Below are 12,771 nucleotides of genomic sequence, written 5' to 3'. Positions count from 1 at the left end.
ACCCGCTGATATCAAAGTGATTTCCCCTAGTGGATTGAGGGCAACACAGCACATAGCCAATAGTATCTAGAGGCTGTGTATAATGAATTATAGAGGAAAATAAAATAGCAGAAAAGAATTTGCACAGGAAACAGAAATAGTAAATAATTTTGTTGAACGATTTCACTTGAGTTATACAGCAACTGCAGAAGGGGATTGAAAAAAGCAATGACTTACAGATTCAGCAAGAGCTGAGACTTAAATAGTTTCATATTTTGAAATATTACACTTTTTAAAATTTCAACCATGGAAAGCCATTTAAAAATCATTTTGTATATTGTAATTTTTATGTGACAACTTTCACTTTAATGACTATTCATGAATTCTCACTCTAACTTTTTGAGGTGGTCTGCAATTTGGCACAGATGGGAAAAGTTCAGGAAGAGATTTTAAGTGATTTCTCGAAAGTTACATAATGTACAGTTACAGTATTTACTATTAGGATCCCTTCATTTTAACCCCATCCAACCTACTGTGCCAGCAGTTAGCCTGATGTTTCTGCATCTAAAAATCTTACTGCAAATGATGTCAAAAGAGCTTTCTCATCAACCAATCTTAGCTGTACTCTACTATACTGTATGAACTGGTATATATAATTTAAAATTTAATTTAATAAGATAAATATTGCCCCTGGTGGATTAATTTAGAAAACCAAGAAGTAAAATAGTTGCAAATTTTGCTGCAGTGGGAGAATGGTGGTGAGGCGCAGTGCTTAAGAGCATGTGTTCTGGAGTCAGGCTGCTCTGGCTTGAATCCTAATATTCCCAATTCTAGTGATGTGACCTCTAAATGTCAATGTGATCTCTATCTGGCCTCTTAATTTTTTGTTCCTATGTTTCCTCATTTATAAAATACATATAATACTGATACTACACTTAAGAATTGTTGTGAGAATTAAATGAGCTAATACAAGTAAAGTAATTAGCATAATTCATTTTTTTCAACAGACTTTTACTGAGAGGGCTGCTGCATGCCAGGCACAGCTTTAGCTGCTGCAACACAGCGATGAGCAAAATTGTTACCTCTAAGAGCTGTTAATTTTAATAATAAATTATGATAATGATAATATGGCAATAATAATATTTAGCACTTACAGGAAACTATATTTTAGGCATTATTCTAAGTAGTTTAGATATATTAACTCTAAGGTACTGTTATCAAGCCCATTTTACAGCTGAGGAAATGAAGATCTGAAAAAGTTAAATAATCTTTCTAAGATAATATTTCTAATAAATGGCAGAGGTTTAAAATACATGTCCATAACTATTCATTAACTTTCTTTACTGTCCTGCCAAATTTGTATGCCACTGTTTATCCCATATAAGGTAGTCTTGAAATGACTGAAATATTCTACTTTCTCTTATGAAATGAATAAATAACCTAATCAAACAAGTACCACAGTTTATAAGACAATTTTTGATATAGGAGTGACTACTATAATAAATTTAAATAGAACATACAGTTTTAAACACAGTATAAATCTATTATTAAAAAGCTTACTAGTACTGGATTTGTTTACACCAGAGGTTAAGTCTTGCATCTAAAATGCTATTTCTCCATACTGTGAAAGTTAATAGAGGATACACATAAGATAAGAGTTTGTCTCATACTGAAGTACAAATATTTTAAAGGGCCTCTAAGTATTAAAATTTCCCAAATTAATCTTTGCTTTGGATGATAATATGTTAAAATCATGTTTGTATTGCAGTACCTTTTTATCCTCCACCATCATCGTTTTAGCAATCTTTCTCAGCCAGATTATTACAAACCAAATAAACATATATAATAGGGTTATCCTGAAATTTCTGAGATAAAATGCATTTTTGATATTGTAGGATAAGCTCATTTACATGAAAAGAAGCACTGTATAAATATATTCAGATTGTGTGATGAAAATACAAAACAGATAATCTTTTACTATATAGAAAGTTATCATCCTATACTGCTGACATTAACAGTGACTTCCCTACAAAATACATCTGCTTATTTACTTACCACCCCCTGTTCTGACTCTTATAAAAACTGGTAATGTAAATTTTCTAATTGTTCATATTTTGGATAAATATGAAACAACCAAAGTTATTTTACTTTATTATTTATTTATGAGAGTAAGAAAGTCTAAATCCTTTTTCATATACCTCTCAAAATCCCATGTATTGTGTGTTAGTGGGTAATCCTGTTTCTATTAGGAAACTGGGCTAAACCTGAAAAAATTACTAGTGACATACCCAGATAGAATTTTTTTCTGCCATGATAGTCTATTTAGTCTAGGAATAATGCTTCTATAGAATACAGATTTCTTAAGTTAATTTACATTTTATAATGCAGAACCACTCAAGCAAGGTAATTAATGTCCAGTAAAAATAAAATGTCAGTCAGAAAAATCAATACAATTTGTTATCAAATGAGGATGACTTTAATCAGGGTGACACGAGAACAACAACAACATTTTTCCTAAACCTGGAAAAGAATGCCTCATGACTGTTACTGCCTTACTTTCCCAAATACAGTAACCACACAATTTCTTGGCCTAGTGAAAGTAAGAGTGCATTTTTATTTTTGATTCCAGTATAAAATTTAGAATTCTAGGAAGAAATTATTTGCTGGGTTCTATGACAGTTTCCAAATAACTATAGCTTGGAGGAAATTGCTACCTGAAAATTCAGTACCACTATTATTGTTTAACTGTAATTTAAGACGCTACTGTAGATTGATACTTATGGCTTCCAATGAGAAAACCGTAACAGCCTGCTAAGTGAAAGGAAAATGGTTGACTACAATAATTCCAATCAATAAGGCTGTATTAGTAGTATAAATATTTCTATTCAAAGATCATTCCTTGCTCTCCTCAACAGTATTTAAGGTTAAGAAGTGAAAAACAAACCAATTAGATATTCTCTTGTTATTTATAACATTTGGCCTTGATCCAAATTTATAGATCCCAAAGTTGAGAGAGAACACCCCACCTTACCACAAGCAAAATAAGACATTGATTAAGAAAATTGAGGCATGGAAAAAAAAAGGCCTTACCAATCACATAGGTTAGTAACAAGGCCAAAGTCACTGTGATTGCAGTGGCGCTCAAGGCCGTGCACTTCCAATTGCAGCACCTGTAAGGTTTGTTAAAGGTAAAGGCCGGCCTGGAAAAGGTGCTTCGAGGAAGCGGCCTGGGAGGGGGGGAATACACGGTATTGGAAGTTAGAGGGTAGTTTTGACTTGCTGCACTGAAGATAGCAGAGGATCCAGATCCATGTTTGAACAGGAAATGCCTGTGAAAAGGAAACAAAAGTTTGGGTTGTAAAAACCAAAGCCAGTTGCTACAAAAACACACACTGAAATAATATATCAAACAATCATGGTAAAATAAAACTCAGGAAACTGGGGAGGGGCTTGCCAAAATTTGGGGGTACCTAACAGTTAACTTCCAAAGGCCTTTGGTAGTCTCCTTCTTCTTTTCTCATTTAGATTTTTCAAAACAAGAAACGTACCTTGTGTTTCCTTTCAGGCTAGTGAATATTCTCAATCTTTGAGTGTTAACATTCCAAATTTAATATTGGTCACTCTACTGCTTCCTTTCATTATATATGATCCTCAAGTTGATTCAAAAACAGAAGGGGAAGTATCATTGAGCATTTTGGTAATTAGAATGTCCCAGGAACCAATACTTGAGACTTTCCTCACTAATGAACTTTAGAGACTAGCTTTTGCAGTTATATTTTCCCCACCATTTTATTATGAAAAATGTCAAATACACAGTCAAATTGAAAGAACTTTACAATAAACACCCATATACCTATCAACTAGATTCTACAGTTAATATTTGACTATATTTGCTTTATAACCTACGTATCCATCTATCATTCTTCTCTTCTTCTATCATTCCATCTTATTTTTAAATTATTTCGAAGTAAGTTGCAGACATCAATACACTTCATTCACAAATTTCAATTTGCATATCATTAGCTAGAGTTCAATATTTTTTTACAGATTTTTAATATAAAATTTATACACAATGAAATATATATTTAAAGAAAAAGAAACAACTATTTATGCAGCATTTAGTGGAAAACATCCATAATGGAAAATTTGCTTTAGTATCATGATTTTTAAGTTTACATGTTTTTTGAGGGTCTGGGTGGCTGAGAGGTGTGCAGATTCACAAGTCTTTCTGGAGAACCATTTGTCATTATATATCAAAAGCCTTCAAATATGCATATTCTTTGACCTAATAAATATGTCTATAGGAATTTATCATTAGGTAATTAAGAGCATGACAATCTATACAAATTTTTTTCATACCATTTGTTATTTATAATAGCAAAAGAACCCTGAAATACCCAACTTAGTTGGTTAACTAAATTATTTTAGAAACATGTAATAGAATACTATAAAACCATACAAAATTATGTTGTAAAAGAATATTCATTAGGGAAATTGTTTACAATTATTACCAAATGAATAAAAAAGGCAGACTTCGAAACAGTATGAGCGAAAGGTTATAACTTTAAAAAGAAAAAATGTACATATGTTCATGGAAAATAATCATTTTCATTACCTTTGTATATCAGGTATATTTTTGAGATTTTCATCCTTAAGGTTGTATTGCTCTTGTAAATACAATAAAAAATATTGCGGGGGGGGGTTGGTGAGAAAAAAGATGCACTGGGTAACACCAATCACTGGAACAATTGCTTCCATTTATGTGAATATGATGCTACATTTTATTGAGCACCTAGAAGGTCCAGGCACCAAGTTAGGCATGTTATATGCACTATTTCCTCATTATATCTGTAAGGTTGGTACTGTCACCCTAATCTTACAGATGATGAAACTGAGACCCAAAGAGATTTAGTAGGGGTATGGTGATAATAATAGTAGTAGTAGTAGTAATAATAATAATAATAAGTAACATTTGTTGTCTGTTTATTTTTTGCCAGGCATTCTCTAAGTACTTCACAAAGTGTTAAATAATTTCATTTTCACAACTATTACTGTCATTATTGTTATGTTACAGATGAAAAAACTGAAGCACAGAGAGGTTAAGTGACTTGTCCATGGTCTTAGAGCTAGTAAATTAGTGCAACTGAGTTTCAAACCCAGGCAGTCTGGCTCCAAAGCCTTTGCTCTTAACCACAGTAACTATACTGGGGTTATGTAGATAGTGGGCATGTTAAGATCTAAATCAAAAGGTTTGCTGAGGTATATAAAAAGCATGCTTTGTGTTGAGTTTGGCATGTGCATGATGTTGACTTGAGCCACAGACTTACCTTGTTCCCTTTGGGACCAATGACAAAAATGTGAGAATGATGGCTAGAGAATCACAGAGTTGGAAGGAACTTTTATCAGTCAACTATGAGTCTAAATGCCTCATTTTTCATTTAAGGGAACAAAGGCCTGGAGAACAAGAGTGGCTTACCTAAAACTAGCATGAGCAGTTAATGGCATGGCTGAAAATGGAATGGAGGTCTTTCAAAATATTTTAAAGACCTGCAATCCACAGTCTTTACCAGATTAGTACCAGGTTGTAACTACCCGTTGAAAGAGTACTACATAAAAACTGCCTATTCTCCTAGTATGTAAAATCTTCTTGTAAGTTTCAAAGATTGTCTTAACTACTGGGGATGAATGAGAGAGCATTACAAAGAGAAATAACCTTTAGTTGAAGAGACCCTAAAGGAGTCATTGCTGCTTCTTTGTAATGCTCTCTCTCTCTCCCTATGTCTGGAGGTGACTCTGGAGGTGACAAAATGTCAGTTACACAGAACTGTTTCTATGCAGGAATACTGATTATTCTTATGTAGTAAAGGAGAGTCTCAGTAGTATGGGGCTCTTTTACTTAATGGTGGGAGATAAAATATTCAATCCTTTGCATATTTTTGAAGGAGAACAACTTGATTTTTGAAACAATGTAAGTGGCCCAATATGTTGGTATATCATTAAGCAGTAGAAGAAATCCAAAAAGGCAGAAAATTGTTGGCTATTATAATGGCAATTACAAGCAATAATCAATATTCCTGAGCACTGTAGCTTCATTCTCATGTATACAAAAGGTTTCCAAATGCAGTTTCAACAAATAAAATATTACAGTGTAATGAATAAATGCAACAATTGCTGCAGAGCAACGTTTAACCTAATTCATATTTGAATGGAATCCAAATCACAGTCCTCAGTGAGAACAGATAATCAAATGAGTTCATAGACTAAAGTTCCTACTTCCCTATTAACAAGCTCAGATTAAAATTCTGTGCTGAAAGTGAGCTATACTATGATGTGCCTCATGAAAAACAGCAATAAAAATGCTATGCATTGTCACAGGCTTTGCAGCTTATTGTTGGCAAGTGAGACTAGTGCCTAAATGTGTTTTCACAGTCCTGGAAAACAGTAGGAGCAAAAAGATAAATGCGTAGTGCCAGACTTAAGCTATGCACTCATAAAATCAGATCATCTGTCTAAGCCCATTGCTCTTCCCTAGGTGCCAGAAGATATACTAAAATGTGGCTATCAATTTAATGCAATTGGACTTTCTCCACAGAGCAAATGATAAAAATGCAGTTCAAGAGTTTATGTGTAAGTGGTACTCTTCTTTGCATCTGTTTTAATATTCATGTTCAAATTTTAAAAGAAAAAGCAAGATATTGCTAAAAGGAAATGGGCATATAAAGAAATTGAAGAAAAAAATCTTCAAGACTAACGAAACCCAGTGGTGGTAAATGGGAATATAATAAATGTTCTTGGAAGGATTTCTAAATCATGTGTAAAAAGAGGGAAAATGTACTCTCTGTTTTTTAAATCCTTCATATTAGGTAATTCTGAGGGTATCTGTTAGCACTAAATAATGTGATTTAATGTGGCACTTAAAATTCTATAGGAAATGGAAATCTGCAGCTTTCTTACAAAAGAAATATAAATAACCAATTATTTTTTCTTTTACATTCTGTAAGCGTTCTATTGAGATCTATATCAAAGCCTGTATTCACTTCACTATATTCATGTGACTCATTTTATAACCAGAGGAAGGAATTAAGTTTACTTCCAGGAGAAGCTGTGGATAATTTAAAAAAAAAAAGAGCTACAACAAAATGGTCTTGAGACAAGTTAACAGGGCCAAATCACATTTGGATAGGATAATGAAATTTAGGTATTTATTCTTTTGCCTCATCAAACACAAGAAATGAAAGTAAATGCCATGCTGGGACAGCTACAGTTTCTTCTCTGAGAATACCTGGAGTTGTTTTGTGGTAAAGCATGGTTAAAAGCATGAAAAAATGAAGTTGCCATGAGAGCAACTTCACATCTCTAGTTTTCCCTTAATAACCCATTCCTGATACTACCTGTATGTGGTAACAAACTTTATAGCTATACTAACAGCTGCATAAACCAGAATTCCATTTCACTTGTCCTAGAGTTCCTTCTTTCAAGCTCTAAGCCACCCCTTTCCACATCTTCTCCTCCAATGTTGTATGCTACATTTTCATTAAAATTCTATACTCTCTTCATGCCCTTCATAATTTTTAAGAGTTTTTATAAAACAGCTTTAGGATATCTATCTAAGGCTTAATATTTCTAGCCTTCATGTAATGAGGTACTAGACTGTCCTACATAAATTAAACATTTCTGTAACAGGAAATTCAGTAATAAATTACATACAAGAGTGGTGGCACAGACATATACATGCTAAAGAAAGGAAATATTACATATTCTACAATGTTTGACCAAATTGCTTTAGTGTGGACCCCCAAAAGAAATTGAAATCAATAATTATGCTCCACTTCATAATAATTCCCTTTGAAGTTACACTCTCATTCTGCTTTTTCCACTTAAATCTATGCTATGTAGGTCTAACTTTACAAATTGATATTCAAAATCTCTATATCATTTGAAGAATAAATATCAAATCAATATCTTGTATTAATACAAAAATCCTATATTAGAAGGCTATATATATATATATATATATATATATATATATATTTAGATATGTAAGCTTGCCACATTTCCATTCTCTTCATATTTACTGGTAGTTTAGGTCTTGAGATATGGTGTGGAATTTGTAATCCCTACAAATCAGAAAAAATTTGGACACCTAATGGTGGGTGAGATTTTTAATCCTTTTGTGATTTTATACATCATCCCCATGAAGGACTCAATAGTTTTCTGTAGTTCATTCCTCAACAGGGACCATTTAAAATGGGAACACACAGATGGGTGACAACAGGCAAAGTTCATGAACACACATTTAAAATTACTCTAGAACCTTTAATTTTGGGGACTTTTTGGGAACTTTTAAAAACTCTTTATTTTGTGAATAAATTCAATTTTTTCTTACCTTTGCAAAATTTTAAAAGCAGTACCCAATTTTACTCACCAGAGCTACCAGCTGATTTTATAGAACTAGCCTTTTGTGGTTACTTAGTTTATTATTATTATTTTTTATTTTTAAAGAGATGAGTAGTGGGCAGAGTATTATAAACTTCAACTGATTTTTCATTCATCTTTGTTTTCTATAGACACATATTTTCCTTGTTTATTTTATGAGCCAGCTGATTTGGCATATTTTTCTGCATCATTTGTTTTTATCGGACTATAATCTGCATTAATAAAAACATCTCATATTAAAGAAAGAATGTTTCAAATTAGTTACAAAAGGATGCAATAGAGACAGAGCCCAAGAGTTTTCCACAAAGCTTTTTAGATTGAAAATCTTGTTTATCAATTAAATGTAACTTTTGAATGGTGTTTATGAATATTTGCCTCAGAGCAACTTTCATTCCTTTGAAAGTTTTACTCTTATGTGTAGCTTAAAGGAAGGAATGCTATATAATGATATGTAATAACATAAGAATTGACACTCAAATTAGTCCCCTGAATTATCCAGCATAACATTTACCTAAAGGACAAGTTGTTAAAAGGGCATGGTTTTCCTCTGAAATAGCCTCAGAAAGCAAAGAGGTGAAGAAAACAATTCCATTTACAATAGCATTTAAAATAATAAAATATCTATTAATAAATTTACCCAAGGATGTAAAATATTTGTTTTACAGTGAAAACTACAAAACATTGCTGAAAGAAATTAAAAGAGACCCAAATGAATGGAAAGACATCTCATGTTCATGGATTAGAAGATTTAATATTATTAAAATAACAATAACACCTGTGTTAGTTTGTAAGTTGCCAGAATGTGATATACCAGAACTGGAATGGCTTTTATAAAGGGAGGTTTAATAAATTACATGTTTACGGTTCTAAGGAAGTGAAAGTGTCTGAATTAAGGCACCAACAAGAGGTTACCTTAATTCAAGGAAGATCCATGGGTTAGTACATGTTTGTTAGCTGGATAGTCACTGGCATCTGCCTCTCCAGTTTCTGGCTTCCTTAACATCTCATGCAACAACTGCTGGGTTCCAAGAATCTCCAAATATCCACGTCTCTGTTCATGTCTGTGTCAGCTTGGCTGTGATGTTGCTGTTGGCTCTGAGGCATCTGTCATTTCTCTCGCTTCTTTCATTTCTGACTCTCTCCAAAATGCTTCCTCTTTTAAAGGATTCCAGTAAACTAATCAAGACCCACTTGGAATGGGTGGAGTCACATCTCCATCTAATCAAAAGTTAATACTCACAACTGGGCATGCTACATCTCCATGGAGATAATCTAATCAAAAGATTCCAATCTACATTTTTGAATCTGGATTAAAAGAAAGGGCTGCTCCCACAAGATTGGATCAGGATTAAAACATGACTTTTCTGGGGTGCATATTTGCAAACTGGCACAACACCCAAAGTTATTTACAGATTAAATACAATCCCGATCAAAATTCCATCAGCCTTTAGGGAAATGCAAATGAAACAATGAGATATCATCTGATACCCACTAAAATGGACATTATAAAAAAACCCCAAAAAACAGAAAACGACAAGTGCTGGAAAGAGTGTGGAGAAGGAACCACACTTATCCACTGTTGGTGGGGATGTAAAATGGTACAACTGCTCTGGAAGGCAGTTTGACAGATTCTCAGGAAGCAAAGTATAGAATTTCCATATGATCCAGCAACCCCATTATTAGATATATACTCAGAGGAAATGAAGGAAAGGGCACAAGAGGATATTTTCACACTGATATTTATAGCAGCATTATTTATGATTGCCAAGAGATGGAAACAGCCCAAATGTCCATTAATGGATGAGTGGCTAAACAAGCTGTGGTGTATACATATGATGGAATATCACACATCTGTAAGACAAAATAAAGCCATGAAGCATGTAACAATGTGGATGAATCTTGAAGACATTCTGCTGAATGAAATTAGCCAGAAACAAAAGGACAAATACTGTATGGCCTCACTAATATGAACTAACATTAGTGAGTGAACATTGAAAGTTGAAGTTAAGAACGACGTGTTATAAGGAGATAGAAATAGGGTAGAGATTGGGCATTTGGTGCTGAAGGAATACAAATTATGCAACAAGAATGATTGTAAAAATTCAGAAATGGGGAGCATAATACTACCTGACTGTAGCAAAATAATATAAGTACATTGAATGAAGTTGGATCTGAGTATGATTGAGGGAAAAGGACAGGGGGCACTGAGATGGTATAACTTAGAAATGCCTAGAGTGGACAATGATGGTGATTAAATGTACAAATAAAAAATTGTTTTGCTTGATGGAGGACAACTGAATGTCATCACTGCAAGGTGTGGGAAATCGATAGTATACAGGAAAAAGTACAATCAATGAAAGCTAGGGTTTATAATCAACAGTAACATTGTAATATGCTTCCACTGAATGTAACAAAGATATTATGCCAAAACTAAATGTCAACAGGCAAGGGGGCACGGGGAAGGTGTATAGATTATTTGTGGAAGAAAAGGAAATGTCTTCAGATAGCATACGGTGCTGAAGGCATGTCTGTTTACTTAGGTTAAAGTTCATGATGTGTGACTAAAACTGTTTAAAAATAAACAGAGAAACAAGTGCTAGAAAAAATGCAGAGGAAGAGATGTAACTATTCACTGTCAGTAGGAAAACTGAGAGGTGCAGTCCCTTGGAGGGCAGTGTAGTGGTTGCACAGGAGGCTAAGGGTGGGTTTGCTATGTGATCCTGAAACCCCATTGCTCAGTATATACCTGGGGGAACTGAGAGTGGGGACAAGAATGGACATTTGCACACTAGTGTTTATGGTGACAGTATTGGTGATTCATAATGGATAGAGGAGGCCTAAAGGTACAATGACTGAGGAATGGAAGGGGGAACTATGGGGTATACCCACAACGGATGATTGAACAGCCTCAAGAAGGAATGAAGTTGTGAGGCATGCAACTAAATGAATGAATCTTAAGCAGTGGATGTTGAATAAAATGTCAGAAACAAAAAGAAAAATATTATCATGCCTCACTCATATGGATAACTATAATATAAAAACTCCATGAATTGAAGTCAAGACCATGGGTTATCAGGTTGGGGCCTATTGTAAAGGGTCCTAGGTTGTAAGCTCTTATAGCAGTCATATATATTCAGGAGTTGTAACAGTTATTTCTAAATTCTGAGATGTTGAGCTGTTTGCATATAAGCTGGTCATCTTGAGTATTTATGTGACACCTGAGACTCAGATTTGGAGCTCTAAAACTATGAAAATCAGCAGTATTCCATACAGGAACTGTTTAAAAAGCTGAAAAAGGGAAAAAGGGATGAGACTTCAACTAGAGGTATGAATGAAGCTGATGTGGATAGGGCTGGGATAGATTAGAATACATGGTAAAGGATGATGTCATTCACATTTTAAAACTTCAACTTCTGTGTGAGACTACAGGGCAAAATGTTTAGTGGGTGCAAAATTTATATTTTGAGTAGCGCATTACCTAATTTAATTTTATTCTGTCTTATGGCTGCATAATATTCCATCATATATATATATACCACAATTTGTTTAGCCACTCATCTCTTGATGGACATTTTGGCTGTTTCCATCTCTTTGCAATTGTAAATAATGCTGCTGTAAACATTGGCGTGCAAATGTCTGTTTGTGTCCTTGCCCTCATGTCCTCTGAGTAGATACCTAGCAATGGTATTACTGGGTCATATGGCAATTTTATATTTAGCCTTTTGAGGAACCTCCAAACTGCTTTCCACAGTGGTTGTACCATTCGACATTCCTACCAACAGTGGATAAGTGTGCCTCTTTCTCCATTTCCTCTCCAGCATTTGTCATTTTCTGTTTTATTGATGATGGCCATTCTGGTGGGTGTAAGATGATATCTCATTGTGGTTTTGATTTACATTTCCCTAATAGTCAGGGAAGTTGAGTATCTCTTCATGTGTCTTTTGACCATTAGTATTTCCTCTTCTGAGAAGTGTCCGTTCAAGTCTTTTGCCCATTTTGTAATTGGGTTGGCTGTCTTTTTGTTGTTGAGTTGAGACAATCTCTTTATAAATTCTGGATACTAGACCTTTATCTGATATATTGTTTCCAAATATTATTTCCCATTGTGTAGGCTGCCTTCTTACTTTCCTGATGAAATTCTTTGATGTGCAAAAGTGTTTAATTTAGAGAAGTTCCCATTTCTTTCTTTCTTTCTTCAATGCTCTTGCTTTGGGTGTAAGGTCTAGGCAACCACCTCCTAGTATAAGATTTATAAGATATTTCCCTACACTTTCTTCTAACAGTTTTACGGTCTTAGATCTAATGTTTAGGACTTTGATCCATTTTGAGTTAATAATTGTATAGGGTGTGAGATAT

At 34.0% G+C, this 12,771-nt stretch overlaps 1 protein-coding gene across 1 annotated transcript in view; it reads right to left on the bottom strand.

Moving 5' to 3' along the window:
- Positions 1-12,771, bottom strand: part of TENM1 (teneurin transmembrane protein 1) — a 1,173,786-nt gene that overhangs the window by 392,178 nt on the left and 768,837 nt on the right. The window contains exon 7 of the mRNA XM_077145946.1: positions 3,070-3,308. Coding sequence (XP_077002061.1) covers positions 3,070-3,308 — 239 coding nt within the window. The remainder of the gene's footprint in view (positions 1-3,069; positions 3,309-12,771) is intronic.

This window comes from Tamandua tetradactyla, chromosome X, assembly GCF_023851605.1.
Source record: "Tamandua tetradactyla isolate mTamTet1 chromosome X, mTamTet1.pri, whole genome shotgun sequence".
Taxonomy (NCBI): domain Eukaryota; kingdom Metazoa; phylum Chordata; class Mammalia; order Pilosa; family Myrmecophagidae; genus Tamandua; species Tamandua tetradactyla.
The sequence above is the reverse complement of the archived record's forward strand: the minus strand, read 5'-3'. Positions and strand labels throughout refer to the sequence as shown.